The 20,215-nt window shown below is 39.1% G+C and overlaps 2 protein-coding genes across 3 annotated transcripts; one reads left to right on the top strand and one right to left on the bottom strand.

The window, feature by feature from the left end:
• The first annotated feature begins 5,969 nt into the window (after positions 1-5,969).
• On the top strand, positions 5,970-12,037 carry emilin3a (elastin microfibril interfacer 3a). The gene is made up of 4 exons (XM_066644866.1): positions 5,970-6,299; positions 7,757-7,876; positions 8,169-8,818; positions 9,980-12,037. Exons 1-4 carry the CDS (start codon positions 6,136-6,138, stop codon positions 11,935-11,937), a joined length of 2,892 nt encoding a protein of 963 aa, XP_066500963.1. The 5' UTR covers positions 5,970-6,135; the 3' UTR covers positions 11,938-12,037.
• A 202-nt stretch (positions 12,038-12,239) lies between these two features.
• On the bottom strand, positions 12,240-19,633 carry plp2a (proteolipid protein 2a). 2 transcript variants are annotated; one of them, XR_010795391.1, is made up of 6 exons: positions 19,503-19,632; positions 16,268-16,373; positions 14,753-14,908; positions 14,426-14,524; positions 13,826-13,922; positions 12,240-13,359 (listed from the first exon to the last, which is right to left on the bottom strand). XR_010795391.1 is itself a non-coding variant. In XM_066644867.1 (5 exons), exons 1-5 carry the CDS (start codon positions 19,599-19,601, stop codon positions 13,346-13,348), a joined length of 465 nt encoding a protein of 154 aa, XP_066500964.1. In that variant the 5' UTR covers positions 19,602-19,633; the 3' UTR covers positions 12,247-13,345. The 2 variants fall into 2 exon arrangements, 1 of the variants encoding a protein (XP_066500964.1); XM_066644867.1 differs by lacking the exon at positions 16,268-16,373 and having other exon boundaries at positions 12,247-13,359; positions 19,503-19,633.
• Between the last annotated feature and the right edge of the window lie 582 nt (positions 19,634-20,215).

The raw sequence follows: 20,215 nt of genomic DNA, 5'->3' as shown, positions 1-20,215 counted from the left end.
AGTACCCAAATCTGTATCACTAGCTCCTCACAGGAGTCATCAGGCAGGCACCTCCTCTCATTGGTGTTTCACTGAATTAAGCCCACAAAACCTCCAGAAGGCTCAACAGTGAAGTCTGGAGTCCCAGACCCACACCCTCATCCTCCAATCCAGCTTTACAGTTCTACCTTACCCTTTTCCATCAACAACCGTAAATCCACACTGGCCTCCCTGGTGACTAAGGCTGTATCTAGCCCCACTGGCACCATTAATGCATGCTCAGTTCCATGTGAACTTTACATGCTACATCACCAAAAATCCCAATAGCACCTCTACAGTGAATTTCACGAAAAAATCTGTGCTCTCCTTATCCACAACCACTGACTAGACCTTTCAGCTGTTTCTGATAACTCCTTCACATCTGCCCTTATTTTTCGGCCCCTGATGCCAAAATGCACAAGCAGGGATGTGGCTGACTTGGCTACAAATCTCCTAATGCCTATCTCCACTAGTCTTACATGTGCCTGCCACCTGCGTTCCCTCACCTCAGCCGCCAAGTCTGCATACCTCGGCTTCTTCCTTCCGAACGCTTCATCTACTGCATTCTCAAATGGAACCATTAACTCTATGATGTCTGGCTTCAGTGTTGTTTTCCAACATCCACCAGCAATTTACTATCTTGTGCTTTACCCCATCTACCAATATTTGTAGCCTGTGCATATTTTCAAAAACATTCCCCCTCATGCACAAAGCTAGCTATTTTATTACTACAGCTACACACCAATGCCTTAACCTCTAGCAATTTGCTGTCCAACAAACGTGCTAAAACCCTTAGTACCTGATTATGTCTCTATGTATCCCGACCCTGTGACAAACTAACTTTACAAGCTGAAAAAATGTACTTCAGCTTGCCAGCCCCTTTGCATAATCCACAACTAGGGTCTTCACCTACCCACTGTCCAAAATTTTGCGGTGTTGGAAGGACGTTATTAGTTGCTCCCAGCAAAAACTTAATACGACTTGCCAGGAAATCTTCCGCTTCTCTAGATTCTCCCATCAAATCCACTGGCCTGGTTGTACCTGTGACACTGCTGTTGCACACCGTGCCTCTTCCTCCTGCTTGCGAATAAATCTAAACTTCATTTGCCTTCTCTCTGGTGATGTGGCCTTACTACAAGCTTTCCACAAATCACCTGACCCAAGACCTGATCTTCCGCATTATACTTATACAATTACATCCCTTCCAATGAGCTCCTGGCTACCTGCACAGCCACTTTCGGATTCCACTTCCTTTCTGTTTTTGTGATTGGTGCTACTGCTTTTACCACTGCATCTTTTGATCCTGACAAAATCATCTCACGAGTCACCTTTGCACATTTAAATTCCTCAATTAAACTTGCGAGTGATAACTCTAGTACCCCTCTCCCGTACCATGCCATGCTACTTAAACACTGCAGCACCCCTAGCCACTTATGGCCTTTTTAATAACCCTTTCTATCCTCTCTACTTTTGTAATTGAAACATCATAAACTGTCAGTGGCCCCCTGCACACATAACAATTTCAACTTCCCTGGCAAACACGATCTATCAATGCTATTACCAGCCTTCACCAGTTCAGCTTTTAGTCACACAACTTGTTCTGTATTGTTTATTGCTGCACTATACCATCTACCTAAACTCTTCACTGGTCTCTCCAGTACTGTTGGGATCATTTCTCCTTCCATCAATAATTTTTTTCTTGCACAAGTTTTCCTTTGACAATTGACTTATAGACTTGTTTGGTTTAACTTTCAGCCTAGCCAACCTTAGATTATCATTTAACGTCTCTAACAACTGCTGTGTGCAAGGCACTGTTGTTCTTAGCGTCGTCATGTCATCCATGTAAGCCCTAACTGGGGGGAGCCGAGTACTGTCGTGCAACCTATCCCCATCTACAACACACTTAGAGGCCTAGAGGATGACCAACACAAACTTTCTCTGACTTTATATTTACAAGATGGACCAACAAGGTAGGTGTGTCTAACAGAGTGGACACAGTGTTTAAACACTCCAGCAGCACTGCTGTGTCTGATCCTCTGTCTGACACAGTTTGAAAAAGTTTGTGTTGGCCATCTTCTAGTCATTCATTAGTGAACAAGACTCTTCTGGCTGGATGTTTTTGGTTGGTGGACTATTCTCAGTTCAGAAGTTACACTGAGGGCTTTAAAAACTCCAGCAGCACTGCTGTGTTTGATCCTCTGTATGACACACACCACCACCACTTCAGTGTCACTGCAGCGCAATGACAATGATCCACCACCCAAATCATACTTGCTCTGTGGTGGTCCTGACCATTGAAGAATAGGGTGAAAGGAGGAAAATAATGTATATAGAGCAACAAATGGACTATAGTCTGTAATAATTAAACTATAGAGTGCTCCTGTATGGTTAGTGGAGCTGAGAGAATGAACAGTGAGCGTAGAAACAATGAGGTGGTGTCTATTTATCATATATCAAAATACACAAGCATATTTAAGGAATACATATATTCAACAATATATGATGGAATAGTTTTTTAACATTTTGCTTTTACATCACCAAATTCAACCCTAACCAGTAATTTAAAGTATGATATAACTGATTAGACTGTGTAAACACATTCACAGCTGTGAACATTTTTGCCTAGGCAACTGACCTGACATTACTCAGCACAAAGTCAGTGACCCAAGGCAAGAATTGAAACATGTATCTTCCAAAACAGCAACTATACATTAGAAGGGAAAACAATGAACTTCCAATGGATGTCAATGTAAAATTCCAAGTGTTTTTGGAGCATTTCTATTGACCCATTCATCATGATATTTTACCACAATATGAAGGAGAGCTGCTATGTCAAGTGATGTAAAAAAAACACAAAATCCACAAAAATAAAAATGACATGTTTTTAATTGGACATCGACGATATTCACCCATTTATCATATACACAAATCATATTTCTAAACCTAACATAGTAATGAACTTGGGAATTTCATCATCTACAGTCTAAAATATCACTGAAAGCTTCAGAGAATCCAAAGAAATCTCTATACCCAAGGGATAAGTCCAAAAACCAATATAGGCTGGCTTATTCTCCATTAAAATTAGATATGTTTCTGTAATAAAAATCACTGCATGGGCTCAGAAACATTTCCCAATGTCACTGCCTGTGAACACTGCTGCATTTATAAGAGCAAGTTAAAACTCAAAAAGGCAAAGAAGAAAAATATACAAACAGGATCCAGATACTCTAAAGCCTTCTCTGAGCTCATTTAAGATGGACTAAGGTGAAATAACAAACAAATCAAAATTATAATTTTTTTAAAATTATGGATGCTGTATCCTCCAAGAGGAAAAGTGCCATTCCTCTTGTTACAAGTACACATTACAATATGCAGCATCATTGATGGTATGGGTGTGTATTCATCCACATGGTAAATAGTGACCTGCACATCTGTGAAAAAGGCGTTATTGCTGAACTAAATATGCAAGTTTATGAGTATATAAGTTTGGAGCAACATCAAGACATCGTCTTCTTCTGAGAAAGCCTTGCTTATTTAGCCAGGTGCTAACACAGTCCAGACCTGTCACCCACTAAAAAACAACTGGTGCATTATGAAATGAAACCACTATAATGAAAGACACCACACTGCTGAGCAGTTGAAATCCTATAACATAATATAATATAAGTAAGAATAGAAAAAATCATCATCATCATCATCATCATTTGACTTTTTTAAAGAAAGGTTAACGCTAAATATTTAAACATTGCTGTGAGGATTTGATGGTATTCAGCTGTAAAAGCAGGTACTGTTGGATGATTTTTTCTGGATCACAAAAGCCAATCCCAACTCCTCCCCAAAGGAGCTTAATCTCTCCATGATATTGAGTATTAAGGAAATTTGCAGCAAGTCCGTAAGGTCTCAAGAACTTTTGTCTTTAAAAATACATTCTTGTGATTTTTTATTGGTTCCTTCTATTTCTGTGTATTCTTATTTTTTCAGGAACAAACACACGTGCCCAGATAAATGGTTTTAAATCATTAACTCAGGGGCCTAATAAAATAAAAAAAGCAATTAGTCCACTTTTGCTTAATTAGTTGACTAATAATTATACCCCTTTCTCCCATGTTTTTTCCGTTACAGCTATTTTGGTCTTATCAGGTAATTGTCGTTGTTTACTTTTCAGCAGCAGAGTTAAAGTGTGTTTATTCCACACATTTGTGTCACTGCGGGTGTTTGTGTGCGAATGCAAGTCCATATGTTCTCCGACTTGTGATATAGACTCCTGACCCTCCTGACCCTAACGGAAGACCACTGCACTGTATTCTGCATTAAATAAACATATCATCCATCAAATCAAATCCTTCTAAGTTTGTTATTCTTTATAATTTTTATTTTTTATTTTTTTTGGAATTACCTGCTACCCTGTACTTTCACGCCTAAAATATCTCATATCTTAGCAAGTAATAACATAATAAATCTAGTAAAAAATAGAGAAAATTTCTCAGACTGTTGTGAAAATTGTCAAAGTTTATTACATTTTTAGACTTGTTTTAATTATGTATCCAAAGGACAGGGGCTGTACGGTGGGGTCCTTGGGTTGTGGGTTTATACTCTGCCTCTGGTCACTGCTTGTGTGTTTGATATGTTCCCCCATATCAGTATGTGTTTTCCCAATCAAACACAACACATGTTGATATGGAATGACTAGTAAATATTCTTCATTGATGTGATCTTGTGTGTGACTGTGTGATTATGTAATGGATCCTATCCAGGGTGTATTCCTGCCTTGCACTTGATGATTCCCTGTAGACTCCAGACTCATCATGACTCAGACCTGGATTAAACGATTACAGAAAAATTAAATAATTTGGATAACTGGTGTAATTTACTGCTAAATAATTTGGCTTGTTTTTATTTAAAACCTTTCATTAAAAAAAAAATATTGTTTAAAAGAAGCTAAATATAATCTGGCAAAACAATACTTTCACTAATTTATAAAGTTTCTGTAACCACTTGTTTAGTGTTGTGGTGTGTCCAGAGACTATGCAGAATAATTGGGTCCAAGTAGGCACACACCCTGGACAGAGTGGCTGTCCATCGCAGGGGAAAAACACACTCACACAGTCATGCACACACATATGGCAATGTTTCATAGCCATAGCATGGGTTTTTTGGATTGTGGGAGGAAACTGGAGTAACTGTAGACACAGGCAGAGAGAACACACCTCACAGACAGAGTGACCTGTGGGGAAGATGGAACCCAGGCCACCAAGACCCTGGAGCTCTGTGGCAGGGACACTACCTGTTGCACTGCTGAAGCTGTCCCAACATGAAACAAGTAAAAATGTTTTTGCACTCCTCTGACACTGGGCACTGGGCATGATGGCCTTAAGCGCATGTGTGGCAGCTTTAAACAGCCCCATTTCATTCATTCATTTCTTTGTAGATTCAAGCTACACAGACATAAATGAGCTGGACATAACTGGACATATAGTGTTTATATAGTATATATTTTTGAACTCTCAAGGTGTTTATAAATGAAGTACAGAACTTAAGAAAAGTTCATTACTGTTACACTGCAAAACATTTTTATAGGCTGTCCAAGTCCTAATCCAAACATTGCCTGGAAGTCTAATCATTAGATTAAATAAGCAAGATTGGAAATAATGCTTCATTATTGGGCTCTACACCAGGCTATATCTACTCTCTCACTTTATCTTATCTTATAGCTAATTACATCTAGTTTCCTTCAGCACTGAAGCTTATTATGCCACTGTGCTGCATGGGCCAGGTGCAGAACTACCACACTTCTGTCCATTTAGAGGCACAAGGGGCGGGGCTATGGTCACTCAGGGCTTTATTAGGTGGCTGTGGGCATCAGTGATCAGCTCACAGAAGCCTGCAGAAAACCACAACCAAGGGACATTTAACACACTGCTTATATCGTGCTTTCTCCATTTTCTCAGTTTCCTTTTTCCCCTAATTTAAATTACCATTGCAGGCTAAGAGGAATATGAGACGACTGCTTACCCCAGCTTTTTGATTATTTTTGAACTTTTTTTTTTCACTTATCCAGAAAAGCGCACACTCCATTTTCCAGTTTCTACTTTTGAGGACCGCGCCACTTCAGTGAAGATGCTGTGGTCAGATATTTTCTCTCAGATTCTTTTACTGAGCACGGTTGTGGCTGTGACGAATGCTTTTGGGGCTTTTAATCCCAGGGCCAACCAGCATTTCAGCCCCTACCACTCAGGACCTGACCCTCACTACAGCTCCGGGAAACCCACTGCCAGACACAAGTGAGTATCACCAAATTATCAGATGACTCTAATATCTGAAAATGTCTACGCTTTTAAGATGACGTGCCAGAAAGCCCTGTTTCGAATGCAGAGCAGAAACATTGGTCACTCCTCTCCTTCTGAAGAGATCCACCGTCTGGCAGGTTTCACTTCCTTCCTGCACTATATATCCAAGTGGTTTTACCCACTTGTGCTTACCTGTGCTGCAGTAGCAGCTTCTACCGTTCTATGGTGTTAGACTATATGTTGTAACATTTCTGTTAGGATCTGATCTCCAACTGTTTCCAAAGTTACTGAATGAAGCTCCAACAGTCTAGAGAATGGAGTTCCACTGCTCCACAGCCCAAAGCTGGCAGCTGTTCTCCTCTAGTCAACTCTTAACATACACCTATCCAATATCTTCTTCAAACATGGCTTTCCAGAGAACCAAATTATTTTCTTCTATGGCACATAACCTTTTTTAAAGGATTGTCCATATAGGCTTTTTTCTTATTTACAAAAATATTTCCCTCCATTTAAAGGTTGTTTAGAAAATTAATGGTGATATTTCAGTAGCATGGAGCTCCATCTGGCACCTTCATTTTTTAGGTGTGAAAGTTGATGTCACATCCATGGATGAGCCACTTTGTTATTTTCCTACAAACACGTCTAAGCTAAGAAACAGTTAGGAGGCTTTATTTTTAAGAGTGTATGTAAGAATACAAATGCGTTTGGAGGTACGTCTGTCAGCACTGATGAATTCAACCTTGGTGTTAATCAGTAAACACAGCTGCCCATCACTTTGTATGCTGATGTTCATTAAGGCAGAACATTATTCCAGAATGGACACAGCATACCCTTAAAAACACATAATGGTGTGTTCTTTTGTTTATTTATTATTATTATTATTATTATTATTGCTATTGTGCTGCTTACCTTTTGCTTTGAAGTCCTTTATGGTGCAGAAATAACAGATTTCAAACACTTGGGGAAATAATGGAGCACTTAAAACACAGACGGCTCTAATTTCCATTTCCAACATTGCATTTTGAGTACCTCCCTGGAATTTCAGATGATTATTTCCTTTTATCAGATTTTGCCTCATTTTCATGATTTGTACATTTCCTTTGACTCCAGTCTCCCTAACAGAGAAATATTTGCCACAGATTTGAAAGAGTTTTAAAATATAAATGTAATATGTTAAAATATTCATGCTGTATGAAATGATAAAATACATAGAGAAGTCCCAGAAAATGAGCATATTTATTTCTGAAAAATGTTATTTATTTTTCAGCTTCAGTATAAAAACATACTCAAAGAAAGGATTACACAGAAACCTGAACAAATAAATATCATATGAAAATGAACCCCTCTTCTATGTTATAATAACTTTGATTATTTTAAGACTTCTTCATCGAAATCTGCAGGAATGTTTTATTTCAAACCTCCAAAGCTCACCTTTTTCTCTCTCCTTCCAGAAACCACTGTGCCTATGTAGTAGAGAAGAGTGTGTCCTACACTATCCAGGATGGAGTGGCTCCTTATATGAAGGCAGAATACAACAAATGTCCATGGGGGAAAAAATGTCCAGCGCTGAAGTAAGTTCAAGAGTTTTAATCTGGCAACATTAGGTAGTTTTTCCTTAAATTTACAGCTTCACTTTCATTGTGATGTGTCACTGACCTGTAATAGGGAAAGTCTCAGCACTGCACTATGTACGTTTTAGAGGAGGAGAGAAGGACACCACCCCCCTGCCTACCCCTCCCCCCAATTTACACTCTCTCGCAAACGTCAAATTTTACCTAGTGTTCATTTAACATAAACTAAGGCTAATGTAGCTGTTATTTTGTCTTTACTACTATTAACATTCTGTATTATTTGTAATTTTAGGTACCGCATGTTCTACAAACCGTTGTTTAAAGTGATACACAAGACCATGACTGAATTAGAATGGCGTTGTTGTCCTGGATTCACTGGTGTTGGTTGTAATGTTGGGCCTGCTGCCTATGGAATGAAGGCAATGCCACCATTCAAGGGTCCTGTGCCCTCTAGTAAAGGTCCTCAGCCATCTATGAAAGGTCCTATGCCACCCTTCAAAGGGCCAATGCCTGCATTCAAAGGACATATACCCTCCTATAACAGCCCAGCAATTCCTTATAAGGGACCAAGACCTTCCTATAAGGGCCCAGTGCACCAACCCAGCTATAAAGGAAATTCTTGGAATCAGCCCCACACACCATTTAACAGAATGGGTGGCTATCCTAATCCTGATCATGCGCCGTCTTATCCTGAAACCTCATTTGGACCTCAACCTGATGATCAAGAACTGGAGACAGTTCATCCTGACACAATGCCAGAGGAGCACAACCCTGTGACTGAGGATCAGGAGCCAGTACCCGAGCCAATCCCAGATGATCTTGAACCAATAACAGACTACCAGGATCCTTTACCAGATCCCCAGACTGCACTTCCTCAGAGAGCACAGATAGAGGCAATTCCTGTGGCACAGGCGCCCTCTGGTGACAGTCAACTAAACTCAGGTTAGATTTAGGCTTTTTCAACACACTCTAACACAAGCATGATCCAATGATCACCTGATTAAGGACACCTGCTTTATATCTACACTGACTGCCCATTTTATCAGCTCCACTGACCATACAGCAGCATTTAGTAGTTCTATTATTAGAAACTGTAGTTCATGTGTTGTTTTTTCTTATCCCCATTTCATCCTGCCTTCAAAAGTCAAGACCCCTACAGGACTATCACAAAACAGAGGAATGATTTTAGGTAGTGCATTTTACACAGAGCTGTGCTGACAATGACATTGTGTTGTGTTAGTGGGTGCTTTTGCTAGTACAAGTACGAGTGGATCAGACACAGCAGGGCTGCTAGAGTTTTTAAAGTCCTCATGGCACTGCTGCACTGGGAATAGTCCACCAACCAAAAATATCCAGACAGCAGCGGCCTGTGTCCACTGATGACGGACTAGGGGATGAACAATACAAACTGTGCAGCAACATATGTGTGCAGCTACTGCCTATGACTTCACTTGTGCAAGCTGGACCAAGGACGTGAGTTTAAACACTGTGTCCACTCACTGTCCACTCTGTTAAAACCCAAGCAGCACTGCTGTGTCTGATCCATTCCCACTAACACCACCGTCAACACGTCAGTGTCACTGCAGCCCTGAGAATGATCCACCACCAAAATCATACTGGCTTTGTGGTGGTCCTGTGGAGAGATCTTTACCTTTGAAGAGCAGGATGAAATGGGCATAAGAAAGTATGCAGAGCAACAAATGGACTAACGTCTGTAAATATAGAACTACAAAGCGCTCCTCTATGGTCAGTGGAGCAGAGAAAATGGACAGTGAGTCACGATACAAGGTGGGTGTTTCAAATTAAGTGATTGTTCTGTGCATAGATAATATAGCCCGTTTCAACCCTTGAAAACGTATTTAAAATGTATTTAGTATTATTTTTCAGTTCTATTAATGTGAAGGACTCCCTATTAAAAATAGGTTGAAAAGTGTGGCTGCTTTTTTAAAACTTAATGTGGAAAAACTAGCTGCCATTTCTTCTTATTTGACAATTATGTGTACAACTCATACAGTGAGTATTAAATATTCATTCATGACAGAGAAACTTTGTCTATATTTGTCTGATATTTGAAGTTGTCTGCCAACCCTCCTTTTCCCTCAGACACTGAAGATGACAGTGCCACAGCTGACCGTTTGAACCGGATGGAGGAAGACGTGCAAAGACTCTCACTGGGTCTGGAGACTCTTCGTGGTAAAGTTACTGGTTTAGAGGACCACCTGCGTTCCTCACTCCGGGAAGACGCCAACCGTATGTTGTCTGCCCTCTTGTCCGCAGCTCCAGCCCCAGTCGCTGCTGGATCTCAGCATTCCCCAGTTGGTTTTGGGGACCTGCCTGGTGGGGCACCTGATATGGAGGGCATGGACATGGTGGGGAAGTTTTCAACCTTGGGCGAGCTGGTAGGCAAAATAGAAGAGCTACGCACAGAGTTAGTGGCTAAGAGCACAGAGTTGGCAGAGTTGAAAGGAACAGTCATGGAACACAATGGGACCTTGCAGAGGCTACAAGATAAAGCAGTGGACCTCACAGGCTCTCAGCAAGTCCTAGAGATACTGGTGGAGTCAAAACTCAGTGAGGCAAGGGCAGCCATTCTAGATGGCTTTGAGAAGCGTGTGGAGAGTGCAGAGGAACGGTGTGAGGGCCGTGCCATAGAAGTGCGTCTCCAATGCAAGAAGGAGCAAATGGAGGGACTGGAGCAGCTGGAGCAGGCCCTAAATGGCAAGGTAGCAGGCTTGAGGCAGGAGTTTGGAAAGGTCAATGGCCAACTGCAAGGACTAGACCCTGATGAAGCCTGCTGCACTGCAGTGTCAGGTCTGACTGAAAGGGTCATCCTGCTGGAGCAGTCAACAGAGGGTTTAAACCTGTCACAAGTGAATCTTCAAGCTGAAATAGGAAGCCACAAGGACCATGTTGAGGGCATGATTGAGGGTAGACTGAGCTATGTGGAAGAAAAGCTGAGCATGTCTGAAAAGCAACAGGGAAACCTTGGCAGAGAAACGTTTGGTGACCTTGAGACATGTCTGGAGGAGAAGATGAAGGCCCTTGAAGGTCGTCTCTTTGCAGCAGTAGAGGAACTTGGTAATGCCACAGCTCCAGCTCTTTTGGAAGGCCAGGCAGTGCCCACGTTAGAAACAGAAGTTGAGTCCCTCAGGAAAAGAGTAGAGGTGGATGTGGACCGTTTTCAAAAGCAGCTTAGCTCATTGGAGCTTCTCTGCACTTCCAACTGTGCCCCACAAGCAGTTCTAACAGGATTTGTGGCACCACTACAAGCCCCAGAAGAAGAAATCAAGGAAATTAACAAAAATCTTAATGGACAGCTTGATGAACAGAAAGAACGTTTGGACCGTCTGAATGCCACTCTGAACTCTCTGATCCTTCGGTTATCTGAACGTCAAGAAGAGAATGGTATTGAAAGTGAAGTGACGTTGCTAAGGGTGAGCGTTCACTCTGTCAACCGCACAATATGCGGCCTGAAAGACACATTTGGGAAAGTGGTCGAAGAAGTAGGACACATTAACCTCACCTGGCAGGACCGCGAGGAGAGGCTAGCCCAGCAAGTTAAAGGGGTTGTGCAGCTGGTTGGACGGCAGGCCTCCATGTTGGGTGCAGGAGAAAGGAGGTTGACCCGTCTGAAGGGTGAACTCCAGGACCTTCGGCGGAGGCTGGCTGGCGAGCTCCAAGGCTGCCGCTCCACTGCCCTTGATGTCCAGAAAGAAGTGACTGAGGTTGGGGGACGTGTGGCCCGCGTTGAGGGTCAATGTGGTGGCTTGGCGCGGCTGGCTGAAGATCTGGAGCTTATCCGAGGGGAACTGGACAAACATTCAGACCAGTACTTGTCCCAGGTTAACAGCACCCTCGTGAATCATGCCCTTCAGCTGTCGGAGCTTAGAAATGGTCTTAAGAATTGTACTGGGTCATCTGAACTAACGGAATCAAAAGGTGACCACTTCATGACAACAATGTTAGAATCTCATACAGCTGAACCGATCTATCCAAGAGGAGACCAGTTTACAGACCCTACACATCTGAGAAATACCCAAGAACTTAAACAAACTCCATAAGCTGCAATGTGATTAAGATAAAACAATGTTTACTGAAATTTTTAAAAATAATAATTTTATACATTTTGTACTGAATGATTCTGTATGTTTCTTCATGTTGTTAAGTGTGTGTGGAGTGTTGAGAAACAGGCACATGTATATGGTACATCTTGTCCTTCTTTAGTTTCTTTCTATGTGTAATTCTTGTGTCTTATATTGTGTCCATAATGTGTTTTTTTTTTTTTGTAATGATTTTCTATTAAATGTAAAATGCACTGAACACTTAAGACTCATTGTAAATTAATTCTGGTCTTCACAGAAGAGAAAAAAACACATGTACTGTTCAAAGTCAAATAACACCCTTTTATAAATTTTCCAAACAAGTTGAAAATGACAGAAAACCTGTATTAACCAGACATAAGCCTCCACACATAAGCCTCCAATATCAAAATGTAAATTTGTCCGAAAATACTGAAAGTGGAGATCTCAAATGCAAGGCATAGTTTCATGGATTGAAAAGTTGTTAAATGTTCATTCCAACACTGAAGTAAAAATAAAAGATACCTGTTAAGTAAACCATAAGATAAAATAAATACTGAGCATGTAAAGGGTATGATACAAGAAATATGTGGTTATTGCTGGGTATCTTACAATTCATTTCATAATTTTATAATTACTCAGCTATGTACATATAATGCCTCAATACATATAGGCTAAGCAGTGTAAAACATCTCCTAAGTGATGATGATTATTGTGGTAAATCACATGTCCCGAACCTATAGCACCATAAAACTCTGCTAGTGTATGTAATGAAAGTAACTGACCATGTCCTTCCCTCTATGTGCATTGCAAATAATCTTAAATGATATATATCTTATTTATAAAAAATGGCAATAATAGTCACTTGCATAAACTGTAATACATGATTAAATTTTGTAATCTAAAATTATGCTTAGAGGTACAATAGATTCGGGACTTAGTTATGTGCATTATTTGTAAGTTTTTGTAAGATGCCCAGTAATAACCATATATTTCTAGTGCAATACCCTTTACTTACTCTATACTTACATTTTCTTACACCTTACTTAATATGTATGTACTCTGTACTTACCCAGTAATAATACCCAGAAATAATCACACATTTCTAGTATCTTGCCCTTTACTTACTCAATACTTATTTTATCTTACAGCTAACTTAACATGTACTTACTCTGCATTTACCCAGTATTTAGTGGGCTGTAAAAAATTTAGTAGTAAAAATATACAAAAATCTTATAGTCATACAAAAATATACAAAAATTTTCTTATAGTCCCTTTGTTGTGTTTTTTTTCAGAGATGAGAGTTTGATGCTGTCATGCCGACCCCACACCTCTTCATTCAGGACATCTTCAGTTCTGCTTCATATCTTCATCCTCATGTGGACTGTCGTCAGACACCTACAACTAGTGGGAGGAAGGAAATTCATATCAGATGTATGTCCAGGTGAATGATTTCAAAAAGTTTTGGCCTAAATGGTATGCTATATGCACGTGACTACTCAGCATTTATTAAAAACAAGGGATTTTGAATTTTTCACTTATTTAAACAAATTATATACAAATGGACATGGATGTTTGCGAGCTGAGGTTTCGTATGTAGAGGACTTGCTGTTTTGAGTTTCATAATTAACATAAATAACAGGATGTTATCAAAAGTTACAAAATACATGTACACTCACAATGATTCCACAGTATAGGGTTAGTTTTGCATATTCTGTACTTTGTTTAACATAATATACTAACTTTTTGTGGGCCAATCTAAAAACAATTATAGATAATATATAACATCGTTCATTATTGCTATATTTTAATGTCCATTTTTGCCTTTGCATATTTCAGAGTTCAGCAGAGAAAAAAAGAAAATACTTACTAACTACATTTTCATTCTGTCTTTTATTGATCTTGATGTCTGTTAAGATGAGGAAAACATCATAGCCATAAACAACCGCTGCCATTATTCCAAAGATCTGCAAGATGGAAAGACATTCAAAATAATTTGCCTTGCTTTTTACAAGTGAAACTTTTCAGTATAAACAGCCTCAGCAGCAAAACAAGAAAATCCATAGAGGTGATAAAACAAATAAATACTGCATTTCTGTGCTCAGTTTGTTTTGTGCTCTGGTGGTTCTTTTTGTCACAAAAGTGCATAAAACACTTAAAGCTGTGTATCTCAATTATGAGCATGTCATTTGCTGTCCATTGTTATTTCAGCAAGACAATGCCAAGTCCCATTCTGCACATGCACAGCCTCACAGTTCAAGAGAATTAACAAATAAGACATTATTGGTTTTATTGCATTTTATAATATACCCTTACTTAATCATTAATACCAACTGGCAATATACTTTGCATATTGTCTCTTCATTCTCCTCTACCTAAAGTAGTGAGTTTCCACATATTGTATATATTTTTATATAGAAACACTTTTGTTTAAGTAGTACACACATTTAGATCTTCATTAACATCTTACCCCTCCAGTTATCTGTGGACCGTCCTTCCACCGACTGAACACACATAGGAGAGAGATGATGAAGTAGATGATACAGCTGGTGATTGCTCTGAAAAAGTCCTACAAAAATAATTTGAGCTGACATGAGTGAAATTACCCACACCCACAAAAAAAAAATCATAAATAAATATAATTCTGATAAGACGTTTTACGATGTATGTGTATGCACATGAAATGTGATTTTGTGATAAAGAACTTTAAGAATATGTTAACAATAGACTGAAGTTGTCTTTACATCCATCATCAAGGGATTATAGAATGGAAAATATGTATTTGCTGGTCTCTTACTGTCCATGGAAAATTTATGAATTTGAAGAGATTTTGCAGATCCAGGGCAAAAATGAAAAAGATAATGAGGGTGGAGACCAACTCCCAGATGGGCACCATGATGTATTGCCCATACAGTGAGCAGGAGAAGCAAATTATGATGAACAAGGACAGCACCTATGTGTACAAAGGCAGAATTAGCAGCAAATCAGCAAGAGCGTCAAAAAATATATACACATCCTTGGCCACTTACAAACTGAAATTACAAACACTCCTCTCCTTGTTAGATGATCTCCCATTTTCCATAAACAGAACAAACAAGGTAAAATTAGGAGCAACGCAACTGACTAATTGCACACCATAATTTTATTCTTCTAACAAAAACCTGTACCTCTCTAAATGTGAATTTAATGGTAGATTTACAGCATGTGTTACAGAAATAAAAAGAAACAAACAAACCTAGAAAGAAAACAACTTTATCATTATTTTGTATAAAATGGGCACCAGAGATGTCCATTTTGTTTTCACCCTTTTAATTAGAGCATAGTAGCCAAACCGAGGTAAAATATCTAGATACCTTGCCAAATTTGAGTTTTTTGATGAACTTAGTAGCAGTAATGTCTCATTTTAGTTTGCTGTCTTACTCATCTGACAATATCTGTAGTTTGGGTCGAAACACACACTTCTTATCTCTGATGTTAATAAGTTCCTCTGGTCCAAAGAAGAGTGGATGTTTTCAAATGTGGGGAGGTTTTTGTCAGTAATGACACACACACACACACACAAAGGCATATTTATATAGAGAGCACTAAAATAAGACTAAATTGACTAAGTTTCTAAATGTTTATAAAGGGCTTAAAAACTTGTTTATGACATGGTTATTAATTAGGTTGTAAACTCCTTAAAAGCCATTTAAAAAGTCACTTGTAACACAGAGATCAAAAGGGCAACAGTGACCTCTTTTTATGTCTAATACTGAAAATGTCAGAAAACATACAGAGAATTTCATAATGAGGTATAATCCCAGGCCTGAGAATGTGAATTTAGTCATTGCATATGTTAAGGTTAACCACATAATCCTTAATTCATAAAAAGACAATCTGTTGTCGGTTAAACTATTAACCCCGGTGGTTAAAAGATTAGTTAGTGACAAACATGAGATGAAGCTGACTGGCTTAATGTCAACTGATGGGAAGACAAAGTAGGGACAGTATCTGCCATGATCTGAAGTTTAACAGTATAGATAGATGTGGGTTCACTATTTGCCAAACAGCAGGTCACTGTTGCCCTATGTGCAATAATTGGTTATTAATGACTTTTAATGCAATAACAAGATATATAATATGCATTAATAAACAGATTTTAATTGATTCATAGACCTGATGATTATGAGTGTAGTCTTAATCAAAAGTGGTACAAATTCATAAGTTTATAAAATACTGCTTTCAAAATATTTTTTTTATTTGTAGTTTATACAGACTATATGGCATGGATGGAAATGCAGCAGTAGACAGACTGTTAAAAAGGCAGTTTCACCTCAATTGTTTCATGTTCTATGGAACCTTAACTGTATAAATGAATCATCCAGTGGAATATCCTCCCCAGGAACCACATCCTCTTCATAGGGTTAACTAAAGTTCATCTGCCAACAGTAGAATGAATTTTGCATTTCATGATGCATTACTGTGAAACAAGTCAAGTATGTTCATAGCAATATCTAAATCATTTATTTTTATAATAAATAAAGACCCAGATAATATTAAGTGAGCGCCAAGTGAATTCAAATACTTTCAAGTGAGCTCAAGATATCATCAAGAGAGCATCTGAGGCTACATGGTCTAATGTTTAGAGAAGTGGGTCTGGAGCTGTAAGGCCACTGGTTTGATCCCAATGACTGGCACGAAAATTGGGGGCAAGAGGATTCAATCCATGGTTTAGGTGCCCTTCAGCAATTCGCCTTACCCCCAGATTCTCCTCATAGAGTACCTTATAATTCAAAGGGTATGCATTGTACAAAAAAAGTAAAGGTTAAAGGTAATTTTTCCATATTTCGGATTTTAACCAAATTAAAAGGGAGAGCCAGCCAATTTAGACAAGGCAATACGGGAAATGCGAATTTGAGATCTCATCTTGCTACCATCTAGCTGTCAAAGCCGGGGTGGGTCTTGGGCACTGGGGGGAACCCGCCTGGTATTTCCCGGCCCTCTCCGAGTTCCTGCTCCTCACGTGGTGGGAGATAAAATTCCTCAAAATTTGGGCCCACCAGGTGGCGCCCTGAACGTCCCGTTTCCAATATAATCCATTGCAGTCAAATATATTGGGATTGAGGTGACGTATATCCCGAGGTTATGGATATCCTGAATGTGTCAAATATATTGGAAATGGGATGGTGTCCAATCACTACATAAAGTCATCAGAGTACTTTTAAGGAAAACATAATTTTAATGCCTAAAAAAACATTTAGCCATGCATCCCATGGCTCCCTGATCTCATATCTGTCTTTGGAGTTGTAAAATTTCACTGTCCAAAATCCATATTTTTTTTTTTGACTTGAATATATTGGAAGTGGGATTGTCAGATCTCAGCTTCAGAACAACATATGAGGTTTTTACAAACGCTCCTCTCTAAGTCTGAGTCTATCTTACTCAGTGTGAGTTTGGAGAAGATTGGAGAGAATAACTATTTTCACTCAAAAAAACTAAAAGGGGTCACCCTTTGAGTTTTTTTTTTAAGTGAAAATATTTATTTTCTCCAATCATCTCCAAACTCACACCCTGAGTTGATGAGACTCAGACTTAGAGAAAACTGGTCTTACTTTCAAGCTATCTCACTCCTAAGCCGATATCTGATGATCCAACTTCCAATATATTCCAATCAAAAAAATATATGGGTTTTGGACAGTGGAATTTTACAGTACTAATTACAGAAAAAAGATCAGGGGGACTTGGGTTGTATGGAAACATGTATTTTATTAACCATATAAAATGTTTTCCCAAAATGTATACAGTCTTAACTTTAACCATCCCAGTTGCAATATATTTGACACAAATTATTAGTATATAATTGGGATGTCCGGAAACCGGTATGCGGGGGGCTGCCGACATTTCTGCTTCGACTGCGGACTCATCTCGGACCCCCGAACAACATATCGAAGATCCGTGACACTGCGACCTTGCCCAGTATGGAAAAAAATGTAATTAGTTCCAGAAAAATCCCCTCTGACTTGTCAGTTAGGCCTCTGTCTCCATTCAAATGTGTGCACAGAACAATGGAATCTTTTTAGGGATTTTTCATAGAAAACAACACCCTAAGCTTACGCCTTTTCACACACCATCTCATGGAGTGTCCATCATAAACATATTACAATTTGGGATCAATCGGACCCTTCTAAGAGGTGTCCAAAAGCCATATATGACCTTTGAATGGGAATAAATTGGGAGTGGGATGTCCAGAAACAGGGTTTACAGGGGTCTGCTGACTTCACAGCGTCGACTGCCGGCTAATATCGGAACAACATATCAAATATGTCATATGTCATACAGCCCCCTGTAATATCGTAGCAAATTTATTCCAGAAAAATCCTCTCCAACTGTCACTTAGGCCTCTGTTTTTATTCAACTTTTTTCAGGGATTTTTCCAATTCAGGGTCGCAGTGGGTCCAGAGCCTACCTGGAATCATTGGGCGCAAGGCAGGAATACACCCTGGAGGGGGCGCCAGTCCTTCCCAATATATATATATATATATCACAAAGTATATGCTAATTGGACCAACATCCCATTTACAATATAATATGAGCATATGAACATTTTTATACAAGTGTCCAGTTGCAATATACTACGTGCAATTCAAATATATTGGGATTGGGATGTTAAAAATACAAAAAGTAATTAAATTTCATGTTTCCATGGGCAGTATATGTGAATTGGGATACATATGCTTCAAATGGGATATCAAACGTATTTGTGTAAAAAATAAAAATTTAAATAATAAATGACATAAGTGGGAAAGCCATGTTATATATGTAATTTGGACCTTTTACGCTCCTTCTGGATGCTTGGACCCTCCCCCACGCTTTGGGCTGGAATGTAGAGAGGTCAACACATCCCATTTGCAATTAGAGAGAGGGGGGGGGGTGCTCTGCGCTGCCTCGCTCACAGACTTTAGCGGAAGAAAAACAAATCGATATTTGGATCGATCCGCCCACCTCTACTTGCAATATATATGACACCGTTGACTATATTGGAATGTGCATGGTATAGATTTTTCCATTAAAAAATCCTTTCACACCCAAAAACTGCATCCTAAAGGGTGGCGCTCGACGCTCTGAACGTGTAGATGGTGCGATAGCGCCCCTAGTGAGTCCCAAAACCCATACATTGACCGTGAAAGGAATCTGAAAAGGGTTCAGTGTCCGGTTGGTCATTCTCTTAAGTGGAAATTTAGATCCAATTTCGGAATACAATCCCATTGCGCATATATGTGTCAGTTGGCAATTTATTTGAATGGGCTTTTGCAAATCTTTACTAACGTTCGAAACTGTCTTAAAAAAAGCACTCAAAACCTAAGTTGCCATATATTGTTCTATTTTTTAGTTTTCTTTTACAACGGCTGGTTCAATCAATGACTACTAAGCAATTAATTCCCTAATTTTCTAAAAAGCATAGTAACAACTGTAATAAAGTTACCTGGTTAAAGTTACATATTTTTCTTTTATGTTCACGCGACTTTGCTGCACGCCTGGTCTGTAAGTGATAATCAATTAATACTTACGCTCTCGGTCAGGAGAATGATGCCTTTCCTTGTTTTAATGTAATTAATTATAGACTGTCCTTGGAGGGATTGAGGTCCTTGTGTGTTATCGTCTGCCATTTTCTCAGCACTTCCACTCACAGCTCTGCACTGACCCAAAATGACAGTTTTCTCGAGAGAATGTCGTAACACTTCAAGGCTACAACTCCACCCCCATAACCACCCCAAGCTTAGGAAGCAGTTTGATTTTATTAGCCCCTACACTACACTCTTAAAAAATGATGGTCCCTCAGTGGTTCTTTATTGAAAGCAGTTCTATTTATCAGCTTGAGTCCTATACAGTGTGTGTATGCTTAAATGATTCTTTGCACAGTGACATTTCTGGGGGAAAAGACGTATGTACGTAACCTTTTTGAAAAAAAAAGTTTCTATGCCGCACAATATGGTTACACTGTAACACATTTTCATGCTATATAAAATCATTCCCAAATGTCAAATATATATCCAATTCAACTGCAATTTCATTATATTTATACAGATACAGCGCCCTACATAATTATTTGCACCCCTGGTTAAGAAGTGTTCTTTGGCTTCTAATAAATTCTTAAAAAAGAAATAAATAAATAAAAAAGTATATATATATATATATATATATATATATATATATATATATATATATATATATAGGACAACAATGCAGCAAAAGAGAAAAATCTAAGCTTTAATTCCAGTGC

The sequence above is a fragment of the Hoplias malabaricus genome, chromosome 14 (genome assembly GCF_029633855.1).
Source record: "Hoplias malabaricus isolate fHopMal1 chromosome 14, fHopMal1.hap1, whole genome shotgun sequence".
Taxonomy (NCBI): Eukaryota; Metazoa; Chordata; class Actinopteri; order Characiformes; family Erythrinidae; genus Hoplias; species Hoplias malabaricus.
Note: the sequence above shows the minus strand (reverse complement) of the source record. Positions and strands in the feature narration are given on the sequence as shown.

Coding starts and splice junctions, on each gene's coding strand:
- plp2a (XM_066644867.1), bottom strand. CDS start 19,601: ATGGCAGACGATAACACACAAGGACCTCAATCCCTCCAAGGACAGTCT. Junction 14,909..19,502: donor TCATTCTCCTGACCGAGAGC/GTAAGTATTAAT, acceptor TTGTACACATAG/GTGCTGTCCTTGTTCATCAT. Junction 14,525..14,752: donor TCATAAATTTTCCATGGACA/GTAAGAGACCAG, acceptor TTATTTTTGTAG/GACTTTTTCAGAGCAATCAC.
- emilin3a (XM_066644866.1), top strand. CDS start 6,136: ATGCTGTGGTCAGATATTTTCTCTCAGATTCTTTTACTGAGCACGGTT. Junction 6,300..7,756: donor AAACCCACTGCCAGACACAA/GTGAGTATCACC, acceptor CTCTCCTTCCAG/AAACCACTGTGCCTATGTAG. Junction 8,819..9,979: donor TGACAGTCAACTAAACTCAG/GTTAGATTTAGG, acceptor CTTTTCCCTCAG/ACACTGAAGATGACAGTGCC.